At 39.7% G+C, this 22907-nt stretch overlaps 3 protein-coding genes, 2 long non-coding RNA genes and 3 pseudogenes across 5 annotated transcripts; 5 read left to right on the top strand and 3 right to left on the bottom strand.

Annotated features, from left to right (window-relative positions):
• Positions 1 to 95: 95 nt before the first annotated feature.
• LOC139188768 (uncharacterized) lies at positions 96 to 1212 on the top strand. Its single transcript, XM_070806559.1, has 2 exons — positions 96 to 350; positions 441 to 1212. The coding sequence occupies exons 1-2, from the start codon at positions 162 to 164 to the stop codon at positions 1071 to 1073; spliced, it is 822 nt and encodes a 273-aa protein (XP_070662660.1). The 5' UTR covers positions 96 to 161; the 3' UTR covers positions 1074 to 1212.
• Positions 1213 to 2522: 1310 nt separating this feature from the next.
• Positions 2523 to 5630, bottom strand: LOC139188723 (protein RTF1 homolog; annotated as a pseudogene).
• A 1212-nt stretch (positions 5631 to 6842) lies between these two features.
• On the top strand, positions 6843 to 9299 carry LOC139188767 (disease resistance protein RUN1-like; annotated as a pseudogene).
• A 122-nt stretch (positions 9300 to 9421) lies between these two features.
• LOC139188722 (disease resistance-like protein DSC1) lies at positions 9422 to 10913 on the top strand. The gene is made up of 2 exons (XM_070806409.1): positions 9422 to 10264; positions 10368 to 10913. The coding sequence occupies exons 1-2, from the start codon at positions 9422 to 9424 to the stop codon at positions 10911 to 10913; spliced, it is 1389 nt and encodes a 462-aa protein (XP_070662510.1).
• Positions 10914 to 11213: 300 nt separating this feature from the next.
• On the top strand, positions 11214 to 13138 carry LOC139188835 (epoxide hydrolase 3-like; annotated as a pseudogene).
• Positions 13139 to 14316: 1178 nt separating this feature from the next.
• Positions 14317 to 15293, bottom strand: LOC139188771 (uncharacterized). The gene is made up of 2 exons (XR_011572050.1): positions 14598 to 15293; positions 14317 to 14496 (listed from the first exon to the last, which is right to left on the bottom strand). It is a non-coding gene; the product is annotated as an uncharacterized lncRNA (long non-coding RNA).
• A 1183-nt stretch (positions 15294 to 16476) lies between these two features.
• On the bottom strand, positions 16477 to 17309 carry LOC139188770 (uncharacterized). The gene is made up of 2 exons (XR_011572049.1): positions 17205 to 17309; positions 16477 to 17138 (listed from the first exon to the last, which is right to left on the bottom strand). It is a non-coding gene; the product is annotated as an uncharacterized lncRNA (long non-coding RNA).
• On the top strand, positions 16969 to 22298 carry LOC103446442 (disease resistance protein RPV1-like). Its single transcript, XM_070806556.1, has 5 exons — positions 16969 to 17699; positions 18931 to 20020; positions 20148 to 20429; positions 20550 to 21392; positions 21467 to 22298. The coding sequence occupies exons 1-5, from the start codon at positions 16969 to 16971 to the stop codon at positions 22061 to 22063; spliced, it is 3543 nt and encodes a 1180-aa protein (XP_070662657.1). The 3' UTR covers positions 22064 to 22298.
• Positions 22299 to 22907: the final 609 nt, after the last annotated feature.

Genomic DNA, 22907 nt, shown 5'->3' with positions numbered 1-22907 from the left:
GAATCTCTACAAATCAATTAAACTCCATAAAAATCCATGGATTTATAAATCCATTAAAATCTCTCACATTCTCAATTGAATACACCCCCCTAAGCCTGAATGGTTGCGAAGACCTGGTTGAAATCACTGATGATTTACCACCAAATTTAAGTCTCCTGAGTATGAATGACTGCACTTCACTAGAAAGAATGCCAAATTTATCAGGATGGCCGAGAGTTGTGGCTCTAGATGGTTCCTCCAATCTCATTGAGTTTCAGGGCTTGGACAGGGCGTTAAACGCTGGTATGATACTTGGCATGCGAGCGCACAACAGAATCACTGAATTCCTATTCAAGGATAGCACACTACAGGTTCTCTCTCTCTCTCTCTCTCTCTCTCTCTCTCTCTCTCTCTCTCTCAATGTCATATACCTCATACAAATCTTGTTGAACATGCTATAGGGATGGACTGGTACTGGATATATTTATCTTCGAGCAAATCATATTCCGACTTGGTTCAATAATGTCAACAAGAAGGGTGACCGAGTCTGTTTTCAAGTGCCTCATGAAATCGGTTATAATTTAAAAGCGTTGGCTGTGTGCTTCTCTTGTCGTCCTTATCAGTTGAACTCTCCTTTGACATATTCCGTTTCTGTTGTTAATCATACCAAGTGCACTTGCATTCATGCCCATGTATCCGATATCTGCCCGCCTGCTCGCTTGGAAGAATACCTTTGGATGGGACATTTCTCAAACGACGACTTCAAACTGGAAGGCGGCGACTCCGCCCATGTTATTGTACAAGCCCGAGACACTGAGACTGGGTTCATCAGGGTGGAGAAAACAGGGGTACGTTTAGTATCTGACAAACGTATTAACTTCAGCTTTTCGTCTATTGATTACGGTTCCATCCGTTATGATGTGGCCATCAACAAATTTTATGATGATGATCATGATCATGCCGATCATGACAATGAAGATGATCATGCTGTTCATGACGATGATGATGATCATGCCATTCATGATTATGATGATGATCATGCCGATCATGATGATGATGACGACAAGGACGACGCTGACGATCATTTATCATAGACCATTAGAGATTGAGGTTTGATACCAGTATTTGACTGAGTACAGAGACGGATCAGCTTTCACTTAGTGTGGTTATATTATTTCTTTAAAAATGCGTTCACTTAGTGTGGTTAATACCTTTTTATTTTCAACTGTTGCGGTGGTGGTTAATTTCTCTTATCAATGCATTTTTTTTTTTTAATTTTTGGAGAAGGAAAAGCAATTTAAAAAAAATACTTGAGATATGCATTCAATGAGCAATCATTTAGAGACCGGGAGTGGTCGTATAACGCTCCGTTTTCAATTCACTTTTTGTACTCGAGATATGACAACAATGAACGAGCATTTTGTTGGAGAACAATTTAGAAACAGAAATAACAGAACTTGATATACTTATACTCTATTACCCAATAATACTTGCAATACAGAATGATACACAATAAATACAAAAAATTAAAATGATACTAACTTGAATGAATCAAAGGTAGAGGCTAGTGCAAAAGTTATGTCCTTCGAACAGTATTTCCGTCTCACTCTTGTGTTTGTAGTTCTACAACGTCTGCTCGACCAGGATACAACTACCTAATTCTACAACCCGCACTGGATTATAGAATTCTAGTGAAATGCTTTGTGTGTTTCGTGTTTACTCACTTTGGAAAGTTTGTACGAAAGAAAAGGAAGGCTAAAAGATGATTTTTGATGGAACTAAGGACTCCAGTTATATGGGCTCTTTCATACCTCTTCAAATACATTTTGGATGTATCTGAAGCTGTACAACTCTTTCCAAGGAGTTGTGTCTATTAATCAAAACGTTTTTAATTAATTTTAATTAAAAACTTAATTCGAAATTACAACTCTTTCCAAGGAGTTGTGTCTATTAATCAAAACGTTTTTAATTAATTTTAATTAAAAACTTAATTCGAAATTAAAACTAATTGATCAGATTAATTTATATTAACATTATGGTACAATCATCAAGCCTAATCCACACAATTAGTAGCCCAAGCCTCAATCATCATTCCAAATGGTCCAACACCTAACTAATATTGTAGAAGACAAAACATATATAAAGGTCATTGGGAATCTTGTTTCCCTGATGTGGGACAAGAGTCTCAAAACTTCAACACATTTATTGTTTCACCCAAGATCCTGTACCACCTCAAATATCGCTTGTATCAACAAAAACAATGCCGAGTTTCAATTTTATACGGCAGCGCTCGAGAAAACATACCGAATTCATCCATCCAGAAAATGACGAAAAGAAATTGTATATGAACTCATGACTTACTATTGAAACAACAGCAATCTTAAGGTTCTACATATCAAGTCCCACAAGCTGCATTTTGTGATTTCTCTTTAGACAAATAAAACACGCTATGTTTTATTCAAAATTGGGAATCAATGCTCGTTATAAAGACCTCAACATGCCATCACACTTACTGCTTAGCAACCTGTTCATTTTGTTGGTGAAGATGATGTCTATATTGCATCTGTGGCAGTTATTCGGGCTCGAGCGCATTTCAGAGAAGCCCTCTTCATCTCTTGTAGTCGCTAACTGAAAGTGTCAGTGCATGCCTCTGCCCGTCATTCTCTGGGACTCGACACTCAACCGTTGCTTCTATTCGCTGTTTTCTTGCCACGAACCCTTCCTGAGCTCCTTGCGGCACGCCAAACTTTTGAAGAGCGGCCAATGACATTGGGACCTCAAAATTGTGCTTTACATTTGACTTTGTTCCAAAATCAAGAGGAGCACTCGTATCAATCAGCTTCCCCGCACCAGCTGCAGCTTCCAGAGCCGCTGCAGTAGCTGCCATACCGGCCCTTACTGCTCCCACCACTGCTGTTCCGTATCTGCCAAGGCTCCATCAGCCTCGGCAATTGCATCTGCCTCCCCTTTTTGTTCACCGGTCTTTGACACAGTAATTCCTTGACCTAGTCCATCTTCTTGAAAAAGGATCATAACCGGCCTCCCCCGCTTTCAAACCTATATTCTTAGGTTTTAATTCTTTATGCAACCCTGTTTTTTTTCTGTTCATCTCAGCAAGCCTAATAGCCTTGCTATCTTTCCCCTGTGATTGCCGGCGTGCTTCTAATTGCTGCAATCTTGTATGGATCCTCTCCACCTCTGCATCGTCTTGCTTACTTTTTGCAACTTCTAACTCCCCCTCCTCAACCGGTCCTTCTCAAGTGCAATGTTTAATGGCCTTGACGAAGCAGACTTTTTCTCCTGTATCATCTGCTTCACGGTTGCGGCTGAGTAGACAAATGAGTTCCTTTTTTTTTTATGGCCTCCTTTTCCAACACATTCTCTTTGCTTAGCAACTGGCCACCACTTCTCTCCGCCTCTCTAACCCACTGTTTAAACTCCTCCTCCAGTGGCACAGAGTTGGAAATCATAGCCATCTGCCACCTGGCAGCAGAGTTCTCATTGCCCTAAACAACATTCAGATACTTAAGTGTGGTTTTGTTCTCTAGTTTGTACTGTCGATCAGTATCTGAAGCATCAACATTCCGGACCATGCAGATGTTGGAATTTATTAGGTTTATTTAGGAAATTAATTAGAGATTTGATTTGATTTTGTAGTAGGGTATTTTTGGCATATACGCATTAGGGTTTCTTTGGTTTATTGCTCTATAAATAGAGCTTGTAATTTAGTTAGAGAATAAGTTATTCACAATGTAGTCTCTTAGGATTTTGTAGCCGTTCTGCCATTTTTGTTAGTTTAATAATATTCTTATTATTTTGTAATCTTGGTCGTTGTGCACTCTGATATTCAACTTGGTATCAGAGCGGGTTCGATCCTTATGGTTCAATCCGTTCTTGTTGGTATCAATTTGTTTTGTTGCTTTTTGTTTTTTGGTTTAGTTTGGGTCTCGTTTAGGCTTTCGCTTCCGCTTTGGTCTGTGTCCTTTGTTCTTGGTCACTCTGTTTTTGTTCGTTTTGTCTTTGGATTTCTGTTTATGTTCTTTGTCTTTGGATTTCGGTATTGACCGTCAAATTGTGTTAGTCTTGTCCGTAGATTTTTTACGTTTTCTGGTTTGGTTTTCAGTTTGTCCTTGGTAGTCTTCAAGAAAGGGAAAAAAAATTCTGTTTTTTGAAAAAAGGAATTTGGTGAATCCATCGCACTAGGATTTCTGCATTCTCCAGCCCCACCCTGCATCTGGATCCGTCCACAACCGTACCCTCGTGGAAAAAAAAAAAAAAAAAAAAAAAAAGAGGCTGGTGATGTTGGTTCGCACAAAAGAAAAAAAGGAAGGAGGTTGGTGATGTTGGGTCGCACGTTGGTTCGCACAGAAGGTAAAAAAAAAGAGGAAGGAATCGCACAGAAGGAAAAAAAGGAAGAAAGAAGGAAGAAAAAAAATATTTGGTTGGATTTTTTGTTTGTTTGTTAGGCATCGGCATCGACATTTGCACTGATACTGGCATTGGAATCTTGCACTGGCATAGAAATCTTGCACTGGCATTGAAATCTTGCACTTGCACCGATGGAATTTCGTATTGAAATTGGCATCGGAAATCGGCATCGGCATCGGAATTTGGAGGCTTGCATCCACATCTGCTTGTTGGCAAACTCATGTCGTGTACCGCCATGAGTTTGATGGGGGGTGTTGGAATTTATTAGGTTTATTTAGGAAATTAATTAGAGATTTGATTTGATTTTGTAGTAGGGTATTTTTGGCATATACGCATTAGGATTTCTTTGGTTTATTGCTCTATAAATAGAGCTTGTAATTTAGTTAGAGAATAAGTTATTCACAATGTAGTCTCTTAGGATTTTGTAGCCGTTCTGCCATTTTTGTTAGTTTAATAATATTCTTATTATTTTGTAATCTTGGTCGTTGTGCACTCTGATATTCAACTGCAGAGCCTGTAGATAGCCCAGATTTTGACCTCCCAATTCCAACCCTCACAAAGCAACCCACAATTAACTCATAAAAAAACGGCTCCATAAACCAATTTGCAATTTTCAACTTTTGAATGGTAATCTCCTTTATATCATCTAAAGTTAGTCCCTCTGACCTTTCATCGTCACTGTCAATCATTGTGCCATCCCCTGATGATCCTTCATCTTCACTACGAGACCTACTATCACTGTCACTCTGACTAGATCTACTCCGACCCACTGCAGTGAAGGATTTCCTGTTCAGGTGTGAGAAATTTCGATTGCTTGAACTTCCTCCACTAGAAGCATCTTTCAACTTGCGGTGAGCCTCAGGGTCATGTTGCTTCAAACGTTTTGCTCGTAACTCATTCAATGCATCATCCTTGGCAGCTGCCCTGTCAGCAGATCTAGCTGATGAACGAACCTGAGAGTATGGAAGGAGAAATTCCAAAAAGGGGCCCCTTCGCCAACTTTGCAGCTGAATCTTTTATGATTAACAAAGCACTATGTGGCACTGCTAGATTGAATGTCCCGGCCTGCAATAGAAAACCTGCGAAAGCAAGGAGAGGTCAGTTGCACGTATTGAAGATTGTACTGCCAACAACTGTGTCAATAATGCTGCTACTACTTTGTGTACTTGCAAGGAAAAAATATCATAGAAAGAAAAGCAAAGTACTAAATCCAGAGGATGCATCATTCCCTTTACCTGCGCCAAAAAGGATTCCTACCACGAACTTCTGCTTGCCAGGAATGGTTTCGATGAGAGCAACTTGCTAGGCAGGAGGCTTCAGTTATGTGTTACAAAGCAATACTTTTCAATAATAACGTGGCCATCAAGGTATTCAACATGGACACAGACACCGAAGCAGCTTCCAAGACTTTTGATACTGAATGTAAAACACTGCAAAATGTCCGCCACAGAAATCCCATCAAAATCAGCACAAGTTGTTCCAGTTTTGATTTCAAAGCTTTGATACTCGAATACATGCCTAACGGAAGCCTCGAGAAATGGTTGCACTCTCGCAACTGTTTTTTTGGACATGCTGCAAAGACTGAACATAATTGTGGATGTTGCATTAGCATTGGAGTATCTGCATCATGGTTATTCAATGCCGATCGTTCATTGTGACATAAAGCCAAGCAATGTTCTTCTTGATGAAGATATGGTTGCGCATGTATCTGATTTTGGCATTTCCAAACTCTTGGGCGAAGGGGCATCTACAGCACGAACGAAGACCCTCGCGACAATCGGGTATACAGCACCAGGTGATCATGTCTATTCTGTTAGCTACAATATATCTGTCTAAGAGCAGCTCACATTACTCTTTTAACCGATATTCCCTTCTATATTTCTGTGCAAAAATCACCATCCTTGGTGCCTTCAATCCTTCCAAAATCATCATACAAAATACTAAATTTATAAAACAATATCAGTTGGGTATTTTTCCTTTTTTATATTTAGTTTTTTTTTTATAATTCTTTTTTAAAATTAATAAAGAGCAATTAACCAAAGTTAACTGGGATCAAGTAAGAGGACACTTGGTAGACCAAAGCTAATGTAAGTGAGTAAAAATACACCTTCAAATTATTGGTCTCCCTTTGCATTGCCTCTAAGTAAATATCTGATATCTTGGTTAAAGAAATTTATATCCAATGGTGATGGAGTCATGGGTCAACGGGTCATCCATCAACAAGTCTTGCCGTGAGATCAAATGTAGAAGGAAACTTCCACAAATGTCGGTTTGTATATGTTAAAATCCATATTGTTAAAATCGAACTTTATTGTTAAAATCGTCATTCGCCAACCAATCGAACTTAATATTAATATTGTTCAAATCGCCACTCGCCAAACAACCTTCCGACGAGCTAGCTGTGTATTATATATCCATTTCAATTATCCTAAAGAAAATCAAAGAAATGGATAACTGGCGGAAATTAGTGACGCTGTCAATCATGGTGCTGGTATGTGGTTGCTTAGAGTCCTACCACTTCGCTGTCCTCGTCTTCCTCCTCTTCTCCATCGGCCTTGTCTTTCGCCAAATGAACATCTCGGTCCCCGATGAAGCCTCCTCGTCATCATCCTCCACCTCCTTGTCCTCCTCCTCGTCCTTCTCCTTCTCGAAGGGTTCACTCTACGAAGTGTTCATAAGCTTCAGAGGCGAAGACACACGTAAAAACTTCACGGGCCACCTCCATGAAGCATTAACGAAGGCTGGAATCAACACCTTTATTGACGATGAAGAACTAAGAAGAGGAGAAGATATAACTACCGAACTTGTGCGGGCAATCCAGGGTTCTAGGATCTCTATCATTGTCTTCTCAAAACGGTACGTGGACTCCAGCTGGTGCCTCGAGGAGCTGGTTAAGATCATGGAGTGTAAAACAATGCTGGGGCAATTAGTTTTGCCGATATTCTATGACGTTGATCCTTCGCATGTCAGGAAACAGACTGGTAGTTTTGCACAATCGTTTCTGAAACATTCAGATGAAAAGAAGGCAGGAAGGTGGAGAACTGCTCTTACTGAAGCTTTGAATTTGTCTGGCTGGGATCTCAAAAACACTATGGACGGGTACTTACTAATTCTCTCTTTCATTTTATTTTACATAATTTATTCACCATCCTGTACTATTATGTACTGTTTTTCAATATGAGGCCTCTTTAATTATGAATGTTTTAGAAGTTTAACAAAATTAAGGGCAATGAAAGATTTGATTCAGCAAAACTTCATGAGCGCAGCTTAAATTAGTTAACATATATTTTGCCTTGAAAATCCATAGTACTCGTGATCAATAATATGCTTTAGTTTTATTATTTAGTCTTGTAGTTGTATAACAATCTTAGTTTTCCTTCTCAACTTGACTAATGCCAGGAATGAAGCAAAGTTTATCGGTATGATTACTAATGAAGTCAGTACGAAGCTGAACAACACATACTTAAACGTAGCGCAATACCAAGTAGGAATAGAATCTCGAGTTAAAGATATCAGTAATTATTTAGGTGTCGGAGATTCGAATGATGTTCGCATGATTGGAATTTCAGGTATGGGTGGAATAGGTAAAACAACGATTGCTAAAGCCATTTATAACCTATTTTATGACAGGTTTGAAGGTAAGAGTTTCCTTGAAAACATGAGGGGAAAGAACCTAGTTAACTTGCAAAACCAACTTCTTTCTGATATCTTGCAAACTAAGACAAAAGTAAGCAGTATTGCCAAAGGGACCGCCTTGGTAGGGAAAAGATTTCGATGCTTAAGAGTACTTGTCATCTTAGATGATGTAGATGATGTGAAGCAACTAGACGAATTAGTTGTAAATCGCCACTCTTTTGGTCCGGGGAGCAGAATTATCATAACAACAAGAAATGAACATGTGTTAAATGAATTTGCAGTTGATGTGATATATCGGTCACAAGGAATGGAACGAGAAGAAGCTCTTGAGCTTTTTAGTTGGCATGCTTTCAGAAGTAGTTGTTGTCCTAGAAAATATCTCAACCTCGCAAGAGAAGTCGTCGATTACTGTGGAGGACTGCCATTGGCTCTTCAAGTTTTAGGCTCTACCCTGTTCAAAGGAAGCATAGGAGAATGGAAAAGTACATTGGACAAATTGAAAAAAATTCCTCTTGGTAAAATTCAGGAACAACTAAAAATAAGCTACGACGGACTAAATGATGATTACGAGAGGGAGATATTCTGCGATATATCTTGTTTCTTCATTGGAATGGACAAGAACGATGTCATGTATATCTTGGATGGTTGTGGCTTTTCCGCAACGGCAGGAATCAAGGTCCTCCTTGAACGATGCCTTGTAACTGTTAATAGAAAAAACAAGCTAATGATGCATGATTTGCTTCGGGACATGGGAAGAGAAATCGTGCGTGCAGAAAATCCTAAGTATCCTGGAAAACAGAGTAGACTCTGGTGTCCTGAGGTTGTAAAAGATTTATTGATAGACAAATCTGTAAGTACTTTACCGATCGAACTTTATGTCAAATATGTAAGTAATAGAAATATAGAAGAGAAGCATATATACGCAAGTAATAGAACTTTTTTGCATGCAAAACCCTCTCTTATTTAGCAGGGAACTGAAGAAATTGAAGGACTGGCTTTGAATTTGCCGAGTCTTGATGAAGAGGCTAGTTTCAGTAGTGAGGCATTTACAAATATGAAGAGACTCAGATTGCTCCAACTCAAGTACGTTCGGCTCACAGGAGGATATCAATATCTTTCCAAAAAATTAAAATGGTTGTGCTGGCGTGGATTCCCTCTAGAGTTCATATCAAAAGACTTGTGTCAACCAAATATAGTCGCTATCGACATGCGATATAGCAGCCTTAGACAAGTTCTTTGTGAGGAGTCCGGGGTAAGTACTATGTAACCTCAACCAAATTAATAATTTTTTTCCTTCTGGTATTTTGCAATACATCATGCTCTCTTTATATTCTTTTTGGATTTTGATTTTGATTTTCAATTTGGTTTTGTCTAACAGATGCTTGACAAGTTGAAGATTCTAAATCTCAGCCATTCCCATGACCTAACACGATCGCCGGACTTCTCAAAACTCCCAAATCTTGAGAAATTGATACTCAAAGGTTGTAAGAGATTGTGTAATGTTCACGAATCGATTGGAGATCTGAAGAGTCTTGCTTTGGTAAATTTGGAAGGCTGCGAAATGCTTAACGACCTCCCGAGAAGTTTCTATAAGTTAAAAACTATTGAAATTCTTGTTCTTAAAGGATGTTCAAGATTCCAAATCTTGTCTGAGGACTTGGGAGAAATGGCATCCTTGAGAACACTTCTTGCAGATGAGACGGCCATACTAAAAGTACCATCTTCCATCGTACGACTGGAGAAGCTCGAGTACTTATCTCTGTGTAACTTGAGGTGGTCTTTGAAGTTACCTCCTTTGTTAATGGGCATGCACGCATTAAGAGAATTAGATCTTAGTGGCTGCAATTTAAAGGAAATTCCTAGCGATATCAGGAATCTATCTTCTTTAGAAGAAGTAAATCTGGACCGCAATGGTTTCCATAGCCTTCCAAGCTTCAGTGGCCTCTCCAAGCTTCAAGCACTAAGCTTGGATTTTTGCATCAACCTGGTTGAAATCACTGATGATTTACCACCAAATTTGGGTTACCTATCGATGAATATCTGCATTGCACTAGAAAGAATGCCAAACTTACCGGGAAGGCCAGAAGTGGTGTCTCTAGATGGTTGCCCCAAGCTCATTGAGTTTCGAGGCTTGGATAGCATGTTAAACACGGGCATGATACTTGGCATGCGAGCGCACAACAGAATCACTAAATTCCTACTCAAGGATAGCACGCTACAGGCTCGTTCTCTTTCTCTCTCTCTCTCTCTCTCTCTCTCTCTCTCTCTCTCTCTCTCTCTCTCTCTCTCAGATTACTTATACAAATCCTGTTGAACATCTACAGGGATGGACTGGTTGTGGATATATTTCTCTTCTAGGAAAGCATATTCCGACTTGGTTCAATCATGTCAACAACAATGGTGACCGAGTCTGTTTTCAAGTGCCTCAGGAAATCGGTTGTAATTTAAAAGCGTTGGCTGTGTGCATCGGTTCTCGTCATTACGAGTTGAACCCTTTTTTGAGAAATTACTTTTTTGTTGTTAATCATACCAAGTGCACTTGCATTTTTGCCTCTATAATCGATTTCTACACACCTGTTCGCTTTAAAGATTACCTTTGGATGGGACATTTACCAAACGTCATCTTCAATTTGGAGGGAGGCGACTGCGTCCATGTTATTGTACAAATCCAAGTACAAGACAGTGAGACTGAGCTCATCAGGGTGACGAAAACAGGCGTACGTCTAGTAGCTGACAAACTTATTAGCTTCGAATCTTCGCTTTTATTTACGGGTTCTATCCCTTATGATGAGGCCATCTACAAATTTTATTTCAATTATGATGATGATGATTCTGCTTCTGATGATGATGATTCTGGTGATTATATATGACGATGATGATTCTGATTCTGATGATGATGGTTATGGTGATTATGATGATGATGATGATTATGACGACGACACAATTCATAGACCTTCCAAAAGATTGACGTTTAACTGAGTGACACAGGCGAACAAGAATGGAGTTCCAAAAGTTAGCACGATTACCTTTGGATGACACAGATATCAAACGCCGTCTTCAATTTGAAGGGCGGCGACTCCGTTACTGTTATTGTACTAGTCAAAGATAATCCAATTGCGCCAGATAAAAGCAAGAGAGTCGAGGGATTAAAGGGCTTGTAAAATCTGAAAAGACTCGGTCCGCCGCGATCCATAGTTTTTCCGAAAATGCATTGAAGGACATGGCGTTTTGGGATTACCATTTGCAAGTCCAAACATTGTCTTGTTCGTACACCTTGTCTTGCCTGAAAAACGACCTGAAATGGAGAAAATCCAGCACAAGTACGTAACCGTACAAGGCCTCAAGCTCCACGTCGCCGACATCGGAACAGGTCAGATTATCTTCCTCCCCACTTTCTCGTCCGCACACCATTTATTATTCTTAATATAATCGAACACAAACACAACCGATCGATCCCGTCTTTTTTTATTTTTTTGTTTATCATAGGCTCCAATGTGGTCGTGTTCCTGCACGGTTTCCCGGAAATTTGGTACTCGTGGCGGCTCCAGATGATTGCGGCAGCCAACGTCGGATTCCGGGCCATCGCTCCCGACTACCACGGATACGGACTATCCGACCCGCCTTCCCAATCCGAGAAGACCTCGTACCGTGACCTCGCCAGTGACATCCTTGGAATTCTTGATTCCCTTGCTATCCCGAAGGTACTTGTTAGAAAGAAACCTTGTCTCCGGATTCTTCTCCTTAATTATTAATTCCGATTAATTTGCTTAATTACACAAGTCTTTCTCCCTTTTGTTTTGGTAGAAGTTGAGAGAAACTTACATACAACGAGATGTCATTGTAATGCTTGTCGGCGAATAATTAGTTTGGGATGCGATTGCAATGGCATCTCCAAAATCGCAGCGAATAATTAGTGGAATAAAACTTTGTTGTTGTTGTAATCGGAGTAGGATTCGAAGTATCACTACTCATAAAGCTAGTTGGTAATTGTATTCAAGATTTAAGGCTCTAAAAATTGTATTCAAATTTGCATAGGTTTTCCTAATTGCAAAAGATTTTGGAGTTGGGGTGACGACATTATTTTCCCTTCTGCACGCGGAGAGGGTCTTAGGCGTTGTAACAATGGGAGCGCCAATCATGTCACCAGGCCCTCGTAGAATCGATAAATCTCTCCGAGAAGGTCTCTACATTTCAAGATGGCAGGTGTGCATTTACCTTGTTATATGTCATATACCTTTGCAAGCATGATTTGCTTGCGAGTTTTGCAACTAACTGTTACCTCTGTTGCAGGAACCTGGACGAGCAGAGGCTGATTTTGGGCGCCTTGATGTGAAAACAGTTGTTCGTAATGTTTACATCCTTTTCTCCAGAAGCGAAATACCAATAGCTGCAGAAGACCAGGAGATTATGAACCTCGTGGATCCATCTATGACTCTTCCCCCTTGGTTCTTGCAGCATATGGAGCTTTGTATGAGAAATCAGGTTTCGGAACTGCGCTGCAAGTTCCATACAGGTAGTGCAATTGATCAAGTGGTTTATGCTGTCGCATACTCTTTAACTGTTGATGAAAACTAACTAATGTGAAACGATCGCACCTAGCATTCTACCAAGTTGTAACCACATTTAAGGAGTGTTGAACTCTTTTTTACACATTGATAGGGCAATTAGAGACGAGTTCGCTGTATCAGATCCAGTAGTTAAAGCTCCAGCACTTCTTATAAGGGGAGGCAAGGATTATTCGAGCAAATTTCCTGGGATAGAGGTTTACATAAGCAGTGGAAAGGTCAAAGAGTTTGCCCCCAATTTGGAGATTGTATTTCTTCCCGAAGGAACGCATTTTGTTCAAGAACAGTCGCCTGACGAGGTCAATCAGCTGATCCTCACCTTCCTAGTAAAGCACATTTGAAACGCTAATGCTTTGCTTGAAGATTGCCAGAGATGAGTGAGATTTGTCTTGGGAAAAAGATGCATGTGTTGTGAGACTGCCAGTAATGTAGCGACGACGAATCTTATGCAGAAGGCAAACTTTGTAATTCTGTTGTGGCATGTAACGTTTCTCGTTCCATCCTTGGCAATAAGCTAACCTTGTGTCTAATACTGAAACAGCAGCCATCCTCAACATTCATCTCCCAGATATGAACATCTTCGTCCCAACGGCAAAACACTACGAGGCATAACATGCCTCGACTCTCACATACAAACTTGTCAAGGTGTACAGGCAGCTTAACCTCATCAAGTTCTATGAAAAATTTCTCAAAAAATTCACAACCATCACAAGCACTACTAGATTGTTGCCGTTGTACGCCAACAGATCCAACGCCATAACGCCACCAATACGCCTGCCCAGTACAACTTTCCTTTGTAAGTAAAACCTTGACAACGAAAGGTGTCATTTCGGTAGACATCGAATTCTGGCAGGGAGGTAGAGCAACCCATTGCCTGGTGTATGGATTGCAAATGATGTAGTAATCTCTCAATGCTTGTTCATCACAAGGCGGAAATCCCCAGTGGTATAAAACTAGTCATTGTACAAGGTTAATACATCCTTCGTCAATCATGTTTTGGATCAATATTGGGGGCTCCAATTCGTCCAACAACGAGGATAATTACATTAAATTCATCTAAACTATGAAAAAAATGATTCAAAATTGGGTGCAAAGCATTGAAGCACACAACTCTGACCAATTTGGTGAAATCAAGGTCCACATAAAGTCACTGAATTTAAGTTCTTGTACAATTTGAGAAGTCCTGCTTATAAACCAAAGCGTTTCGGAATTAATGTTAATGATGCAAAGTGGAGCCCGATCTTAATCCAACTGCGAAAGAGAAAATACAATAATAAAAATTAAATGGTCACCTACAGTTAGATTGAGAAAACAAACAGTGTGTGACCATAATCTTGTAGACAGCAGGACCTTGAGAACACTACATTTATTATTGTGACAACAAAAAGAAAAGGCTTAAATGTCAAAATGGTCTCTATGTTTTACCCTATCGGCCAATTTAGTTCATGTGTTTTTAATTTGGCCAATTTGGTCCCTGTGTTTACATTTATTAGTCAATTCAAGATAATCTGTTAAAATTGACATGTCCTAAATCACATAGTACTCAGGTGAATCGAACGAAACACTAATTTCTAAAGATAGGCATCGTATTTGCTTAGTGGGTGTACATAAAATTATGTTTTGTCCTCTCACGTGCTTGACACATGTCAATTTTATCGGTCCTTTAATGGAATGTTTGAATTGGCTAACAGATGTAAACACAGGACCATTGGCCAAATTGAAAACACATTATTAACTTGGCTAATAGAGTAAAACACAGTGACCATTTTGACATTGAAGCCAAAAGAAAAATACTGGGGAAAACAAAAAGAACAAATGTTAATTACAAGGAAAGCAAGACGTTTTCAGTAAGCTATTATTCTTCGTATACAAGTGTATGGTCTCTGACCTGCTTAAAAATGGTGGGAAAAGAAAAAAGAAAGATACAAAAGAATAGAGTAACCGAGGGAAGGAAAAAAAAACCTAAAAAACAATACAAAGCAAATAGACTTGCAGTCAGCCCAACACGGCGTGCACCTGAATCCCGACTCCATAAGAGCAGTTCCACCTTGGGCAATAGCCCAGTGGACTGGCTCTCAAACAGGGTCAAAAAGCCCGAGCAACTTGGTCCAGCGTGTGCTGACGATGGAGCCCGAGCGGGTCAGAGGGAGAGGCCCGGCAGGAGTTGCCAGCTCGAGAGCCCCGAAGGGCATGTGACGTAAGGTTGACGTCTAGGCAACATCAGCCACGTGGTGGACGGGAATGGACAGCTCTTCGCGGATGTCGATCTCGACGCCAGTGACGCCGATATCCCGAAGACGGAGGGCAAGCTTCTTGCCGACGCAAGAGGCGACCTTAGCGTCTTAGAAGGTTTGGGAGCCAGGGAAGCGGTTAAGATTGGATCTGTAGCGAGCGACGAACTCTTGCTCGGAGGAGGAGGCCATGGCTATGATTGAGGAGCTGCTGGGGCTCGTCACCTGTGCTGTGATTTTGGGACATGAGAGCACTACGCGGAGGACATGGTGGTTTCCGGACATTGCAATTTGCAGAGAATGATAGAAACAGGGAGAGATGGAACTGGGAACTATTCAATTCTATTCTGTTCAATTCTATTGAGTCACCGCTGGGTGGTGTTTGGGTTTCTGTTTTACTTTTCTTAAAATAATTATTTGTGTTATTTTATAAATAAAAAATTATAATTATTTTATTGTCTATTTCAGGGCTATTCAGTGTAGAGGTAGAGATGCAAAAGATAATTTATGTTCATTAAAGGCAGTTATTATTCACTGGGTAGATTAAATAGTAAATAACCCTGGGGACCTTAGCAACGGTGAAGTTGCTCTAAGCGTCGTGGAGTTGGGTAAACAATCATTTTATATCCCCATCATTGTAATAACTACAAGTTGTGGTTTAATGAAGTCTGAGAAAAAAGAAACGGCAACGAAGTCATGGAAGATAAGGTCATGATGAATTTTTTTTCCTCAAATATAACTACAGATTAAGGTTACTCCAGTTAAAGAAATTTTTTGACTCCATGAAAGTGTTAGATTCTTTTTAATTAAGGTTTTTTCATGCCCCCTTTTCATTTCAATTTTATCTAACAAACATTGTTTTGTTTCCTTCAAATTTTTAATGAGCAATTCAATGGTGATGGAGTCATGGGTCAACGGGTCATCCATCAACAAGTCTTCCCGTGAAACTTCCACAAATGTATCAACAAGGAAACTTCCACCATATACTATGGTGATGGAGTCATGGATCAACGGACCCGTATGCATAAAAAATACATTTTAGGGGATAAGAAAACGGATTCTCAAAGTTACAATGGCTTTGTCATTTGGATAATGGGTTACGCATAGCAACAGAATAGTGTTAAAAAATTATATGGTCATCTCAAGATTTGTGAATTTTATTGTTTGGTTAACTTAAAAGAACAATGAAATTTAAACACACAATTTATTATTTTAAAACTCTCACTCATAAAAATTTAGAAATAACTCATATTTACATGGAATTTAAACTTGAAAATTGAGGTTCCAAATTCCAAGTTTTTTTTCAACGTGAAAAATGATAAATTTCTATGTTTATGAATTCAAATAAGGGAATTGATGTATGTTAATTTATAGATTATAAATTTTGTCAAAATTTCAAGTTCATTTTCCTTATCCAAACATAATGTTATTGTTTCATTCCAAATTGCTCTCCTTGTTACCTTGTGGCTGTGACCCACCCTTTGATTTTTAATTTAAACAACTAGACCCATTTGGGCCCAGCAGCATGTTTGCAGCAGCCCACGGCCCAAGGGTTTCCTCATGTTCTTTTGCATATTTTCCTTTGTTTTCAAAACCCTAGCCTTCTAACCGTGCCCCCTTCCTCCTCTTTTTCGTTTGTACTTTTTGCAGCCGCTGCTACTTTGGAGCCACAGAGACCACCGAGAGAGAGAGAGAACATCCATTGGAGACAACATCAAGTTTCTTCTGGTCCTCTCCTTGGATATTAACTGCACCCTGAACCCCAATCAAGTTGGAAATGCCGGCCCTCTGCGGCAGAGAGGCGATCCGTTTGCATTCCAACGAAATGCTAGAGAGCATGTGATCGTAGGTTCAATTGGGGTTGCAGCGGTGCTGATTCTGAGATTTCCCTCCCCCACGTGGTCAATTAGAGTTGAAAAAATGGAGAGGTGTAGTGGTAGCTGAAGCTCGGGTCTGCGAATCAATTAGAGCAAAACTTGAGGAGTGGATGAAGCTTCAGCGAAGTGGGTTGCTGCAGGAAGCTATTCTCAAATTGGCAGGCGTGGGTCTGCAGCTGCTCATCCTCTCTGTTTTGTAGCTGGAGTGGGTTGGCTAGCAGCTGAGCTGGTAAAAAAAAAAAAATCAAAGAAATGGATAACTGGCGGAAATTAGTGACGCTGTCAATCATGGTGCTGGTATGTGGTTGCTTAGAGTCCTACCACTTTGCTGTCCTCGTCTTCCTCCTCTTCTCTATCGGCCTTGTCTTTCGCCAAATGAACATCTCGGTCCCCGATGAAGCCTCCTCTTCATCATCCTCCACCTCCTCCTCCTCCTCCTCCTCGTCCATCTCGGTCCCCGATGAAACCTCCTCTTCATCATCCTCCACCTCCTTGTCCTCCTCGTCGTCTGTCTCCTTCTCGAAAGGTTCGCTCTACGATGTGTTCATAAGCTTCAGAGGCGAAGACACACGTAAAGTCTTCACAGGCCACCTCTATGAAGCATTAACAAAGGCCGGAGTCAACGCCTTTATTGACGACGAAGAACTAAAAAGAGGAGAAAATATAACTACCGCCCTAGGGCGGGCAATCCAAGGTTCTAAGATCTCTCTCATCGTCTTCTCAAGACGGTACGCGGACTCCAGCTGGTGCCTCGAGGAGCTGGTTCATATCATGGAGTGTAGAACAACGCTGGGGCAAATAGTTATACCGATATTTTATAAAGTTGATCCTTCGCATGTCAGGAAACAGACCGGTAGTTTTGCGCAATCGTTTCTAAAACATACAGATAAAAAGAAGGTAGCGAGGTGGCGAGCTGCTCTTACTGAAGCTGCAAGTTTGGCTGGTTTTGTTGCAACTTGGGCTGGTTTTGTTCACGATAGCGGGTATCTACTAATTTCTTCTTTTATGCATTCAGGCTTTAACGGACCTCTATTTACTTGGTTTATAGATTGAATAAAACCTATGTTTTTTAGACTAAAATCATGAGTACCGTCAAAATTTAATTTTAGTCCATTGACATTAATCTCATTTATTAATAATATTTAAAGTTTTAATTATTATTTTCATTTCCTTCATCATAATATATTTCGTTTGTAAACATTAGATAAACTAATTTTTGTTATACAATATATCTCGATTCGGTATATTAAATTTAATATAATACATTTTGTTGTATACATTTTAATACACACATTTCACTACAAACATATCGATACATTAATTCAATATAATACATTTCGCTACTACCATTTCTATGCATACATTTCAATGCACATATTTAAGAACATTAATTTAATATAATACATTTTGGTGTATACAATTTGGTTCATGCATTTTGGTACATACATTTTAGGTACATTAATTGAGTTTTTTAAGTTTAAAGAATGTTGAATAAAATTAATAAATTTAAAAACTTTTTTTTGATAAAAAATAAATTAAAATGTGTATATTAATAAAATCAAATATTTAATGGGATACGTTGAATAAAATAAAAAATAATTAATTTTAATTAAGGACATATCAATTGACTATAATTAATATGTAGTTTAACACTAGGTTTTTATTAAATTTCAATTTTTTTTCAAGGATTAAAGTTAAAAAAACCCCTTAAATCTAAAATATTTTGGGGCATATTTGTAAATATTAGACTTTAATTGCCGTGTCCTAGTTGTGTTCGTGTTTTTATCTTTTGAGATTTTTTATGTTGCTGTGTGGCGTTTCGCCGTATCCGTGTCCGTATCTTTGCAACATAAAATAAAATAAAGGAAAACATTTCCCTTCTTCGGACCATGTTATGATACAACTGTGAATTCTTAGACCTCTCTTAATAAAATCGTACAATAAAGCTTAAACTGTTAAGGCTACACTAATCACAGCAGGGAAGTCGCCGGCGAATGGCTGCGGAGGGAAGGGGATGCTGCGTTTTGTTTGTTTGTGTTTCTTATTTAAATTATAATTTTAATTGATGTTTACTAAGTTTAAACAAAACATCTTAAAGAAAGTTGTCTTAATTAAACATCTCTAGTCATGATAAATAATTTTGTGTATTAGTTCATTTTAGCCTTGTAGTTGCATAACAATCTTCGTTTTGCTTCTCAACTCGACTATTGCCAGGTCTGAAGCACGGTTTATCAGTGAGATTGCTAGTGAAGTCATTCGGGTGCTGAACAAAACATACTTAGACGTAGCACCTTACCAAGTCGGAATAGATTCTCGAGTGCAAGATATCAGTAAATATGTAGTCGTCGGAGATTCAAATGATGTTCGCGTAATTGGAATTTCGGGCATGGGTGGAATAGGAAAAACAACGATTGCTAAAGCTGTTTATAACAAATTTTATGACAAGTTTGAACGTAAAAGTTTCCTTGAAAAAGTGAGGGAAAAGGCAGTAGAAAAATTGCAAAAACAACTACTTTCAGATATCTTGCAAACGACCAAGACAAAGGTAAACAGTGTTGCTGCAGGGACCGCCTTGGTAGGGGAAAGATTTCGACGCTTAAAGGTACTCGTCATATTTGATGATGTAGACGATGTGAAGCAGCTACGGGAATTAGCTGGAAATCGCCACTCTTTTGGCCCGGGGAGCAGAATTATCATCACAACAAGAAACGAACATATGCTACAAGAATTTGCAGTTGATAAGACATATCCAGCGAAAGGAATGGAACAAGAAGAAGCTCTTGAGCTCCTAAGTTGGCATGCTTTCGAAAGTAAGCGTTGTCCTAGTGAATATCTTGAGCTCGCAAGAAAAGTTGTTGATTACTGTGGAGGACTGCCATTGGCTCTTCAAGTTTTAGGTTCTACCCTGTTCAAAAGAAGCATAGGAGTGTGGAAAAGTACATTGGATAAACTGGACAAAATTCCTCCTGAAAAAATTCATGAACAACTGAAAATAAGCTACGACGGACTAAATGATGATTACGAGAGGGAGATATTCCGTGATATATCTTGTTTCTTTATTGGGATGGACAAGACTGATGTCATGCAAATCTTGGATGGTTGTGGCTTTTCTGCAACGGCAGGAATCGAGGTCCTCCATGAACGGTGCCTTGTAACTGTTAATAGAAAAAACAAGCTAATGATGCATGATTTGCTTCGGGACATGGGCAGAGAAATCGTGCGTGCAGAAAATCCTAAGTATCCTGAAAAACGGAGTAGGGTGTGGCGTCCTGAAGATGTAAAAGCTTTATTGATAGACAATTCTGTAAGTACTTTACCGATCGAACTTTATGTTAAATGCGTAAGGAATAGAAGAGAAGCATATATGTGTAAGCAATCGAACTTTTTTGCATTCAAAACCTTCTCATATTAGAGCCTGTTTCGGTTAGCAGGGAACTCAAGAAATTGAAGGACTATCTTTGAATTTGCCGAGTCTTGATGAAGAGACTAGTTTCAGCACCGAGGCATTTACAAATATGAAGAGACTCAGATTGCTCCAACTCAAGTACATTCAGCTCATAGGAGGATATCAATGCCTTTCCAAAAAATTAAAATGGTTGTGCTGGCGTGGATTCCCTCTAAAGTTCATACCAAAAGACTTGTGTCAACCAAATATAGTTGCTATTGACATGAGATATAGCAGCCTCAGACAAGTTCTTTGTGAGGAATCCGGAGTAAGTACCAAGTAACCTCAACCAAATTAATATTTTTTTTCCTTCTGGTACTGTGCAAAACATCATGCTCTCTTTATCTTCTTTTTGGATTTTGATTTTTAATTTGGTTTTGTCTAACAGTTGCTTTACAAGTTGAAGATTCTAAATCTCAGCCATTCCCATGACCTAACACGATCGCCGGACTTTTCAAAACTCCCAAATCTTGAGAAATTGATACTCAAAGGTTGTAAGAGATTGTCTAATGTTCACGAATCGATTGGAGATCTGAAGAGTCTTGCTTTGGTAAATTTGGAAGGCTGCGAACTGCTTAAGGAACTCCCCAGGACTTTTTATAAGTTGAAATCTGCTAAAATTCTTGTTCTTAAAGGTTGTTCAAGATTCAAAAACTTGTCTGAGGACTTGGGAAAAATGTCATCCTTGACAACCCTTGTTGCAGATGAGACGGCCATAACAGAAGTACCATCTTCCATCGGACTACTGGAGAAGCTTGAGTCCTTATCTCTGCGTAACATGAGGTCGTCTTTGAAGTTACCACCTTCGTTAATGGGCATGCACGCATTAAGAGAATTAGATCTTAGTGGCGGCAATTTAAAGGAAATTCCTAACGATATCAGCAGTCTATCTTCTTTGGTATCATTACTTCTGGACCGCAATGGTTTCCATAGCCTTCCAAGCTTCAGTAGCCTCTCCAGGCTTCAAAGACTAAGCTTGAATGGTTGCGAAGACCTGGTTGAAATCACTGATGATTTACCACCAAATTTGAGTCTCTTGAGTATGAATGACTGCACAGCACTAGAAAGAATGGCAAATTTATCAGGATGGCCGAGAGTTGTGGCTCTGGATGGTTCCTCCAATCTCATTGAGTTTCAGGGCTTGGACAGGGCGTTAAACACGGGTATGATACTTGGCATGCGAGCGCACAATAGAATCTCTGAATTCCTATTCAAGGATAGCACACTACAGGTTCTCTCTCTCTCTCTCTCTCTCTCTCTCTCAATGCCATGTACCTTATACAAATCTTGTTGAACATGCTATAGGGATGGACTGGTACTGGATATATTTATCTTCGAGCAAATCATATTCCGACTTGGTTCAATAATGTCAACAAGAAGGGTGACCGAGTCTGTTTTCAATTGCCTCATGAAATCGGTTATAATTTAAAAGCGTTGGCTGTGTGCTTCTCTTGTCGTCCTTATGAGTTGAACTCTCCTTTGACATATTCCATTTCTGTTATCAATCATACCAAGTGCACTTGCATTCATGCCGATGTATCCGATTTCTACCCGCCTGCTCGTTTGGAAGAATACCTTTGGATGGGACATTTCTCAAACAAAGACTTCAAATTGGAGGGCGGCGACTCCGTCCATGTTATTGTACAAGCCCGAGACACTGAGACTGGGTTCATCGGGGTGGAGAAAACAGGGGTACGTCTAGTATCTGACAAACGTATTAACTTCAGCTTTTCGTCTATTGATTACGGTTCCATCCCTTATGGTGAGGCCATCAACAAATTTTCTATCAATGATGATGATGATCATGCCGATCATGCCGATCATGAAGATGACGATGTTGATGATCATGCCGATCATGATGATGGTGACGACAAGGACGAAGCTGACGATTATTTATCATAGAGCATTAGAGATTGAGGTTTGATGCCAGTATTTGACCGAGTACAGAGACGGATCAGCTTTCACTTAGTGTGGTTATATTATTTCTTTAAAAATGCACTCACTTAGTGTGGTTAATACCTTTTTATTTTCAACTGTTGCGGTGGTGGTCAATACATTTTTAAGTTTTGGTCGAATAGAAATTGTATAAACTTATGACTTATTATCGAAACAACTGGAATCTTATTAAGGTTCTGCATATCAAGTCCCACAAGCCGCATTTTGTGATTTCTCTTTGAACAAATCAAACACGCCATGTTTTATTCAAAATTAGGAATCAATGCTCGTTATACAGACGTCCGATAACGCAAAATACCCCAACATGCCATCACACTTGCTGCTCGAAGCAAGTGTAATTGTAGCTTTAACTTCCAAGTAATCTAAAGCTTTTACCTTTGAAGACCAGCACCACCTGTTCAGTTTGTTGGTGGAGATGGTGTCTATATTGCCTCTGTGGCTGTTCTTCGGGCTCGAGCGCATTTCAGAGAAGCCCTCTTCTTCTCTTGTAGTCGCTAACTGTAAGTGTCAGTGCATGCTTCCACCCGTCATTCTCTGGGACTCTGACGCCAGCTGCAGCTTCCAGAGCCGGCGCAGTAGCTGCCATACCAGCCCGTACTGCTCCCACCACTGCTGTCAAGGCTCCATCAGCCTCTTCAATTGCCTCTGCCTCCCCTTTTTGTCCACCGGACTTTGACACATAGTATCATCTGCTTCACAGTTGCGGCTGAGTAGACAAATGAGTTCGGTTTCCCTGATGAACTCGTTCTTCCTGCAGCCTCCAATAGCAAATTTTCTAACTCTGCCATTA

The sequence above is a fragment of the Malus domestica genome, chromosome 10 (genome assembly GCF_042453785.1).
Source record: "Malus domestica chromosome 10, GDT2T_hap1".
NCBI classification, from domain to species: domain Eukaryota; kingdom Viridiplantae; phylum Streptophyta; class Magnoliopsida; order Rosales; family Rosaceae; genus Malus; species Malus domestica.
The sequence above is the reverse complement of the archived record's forward strand: the minus strand, read 5'-3'. Positions and strand labels throughout refer to the sequence as shown.

Bases quoted from the DNA above. Each gene is read 5' to 3' on its own strand.
- LOC139188768 (XM_070806559.1), top strand. From the start codon at position 162: ATGAATGACTGCACTTCACTAGAAAGAATGCCAAATTTATCAGGATGG. The intron at 351-440 runs GTTCTCTCTCTC...AACATGCTATAG, and splicing joins TCAAGGATAGCACACTACAG to GGATGGACTGGTACTGGATA.
- LOC139188722 (XM_070806409.1), top strand. From the start codon at position 9,422: ATGCTTGACAAGTTGAAGATTCTAAATCTCAGCCATTCCCATGACCTA. The intron at 10,265-10,367 runs GCTCGTTCTCTT...GAACATCTACAG, and splicing joins TCAAGGATAGCACGCTACAG to GGATGGACTGGTTGTGGATA.
- LOC103446442 (XM_070806556.1), top strand. From the start codon at position 16,969: ATGGATAACTGGCGGAAATTAGTGACGCTGTCAATCATGGTGCTGGTA. The intron at 17,700-18,930 runs GTATCTACTAAT...GACTATTGCCAG, and splicing joins GGTTTTGTTCACGATAGCGG to GTCTGAAGCACGGTTTATCA. The intron at 20,430-20,549 runs GTAAGTACCAAG...TTTGTCTAACAG, and splicing joins TTCTTTGTGAGGAATCCGGA to TTGCTTTACAAGTTGAAGAT.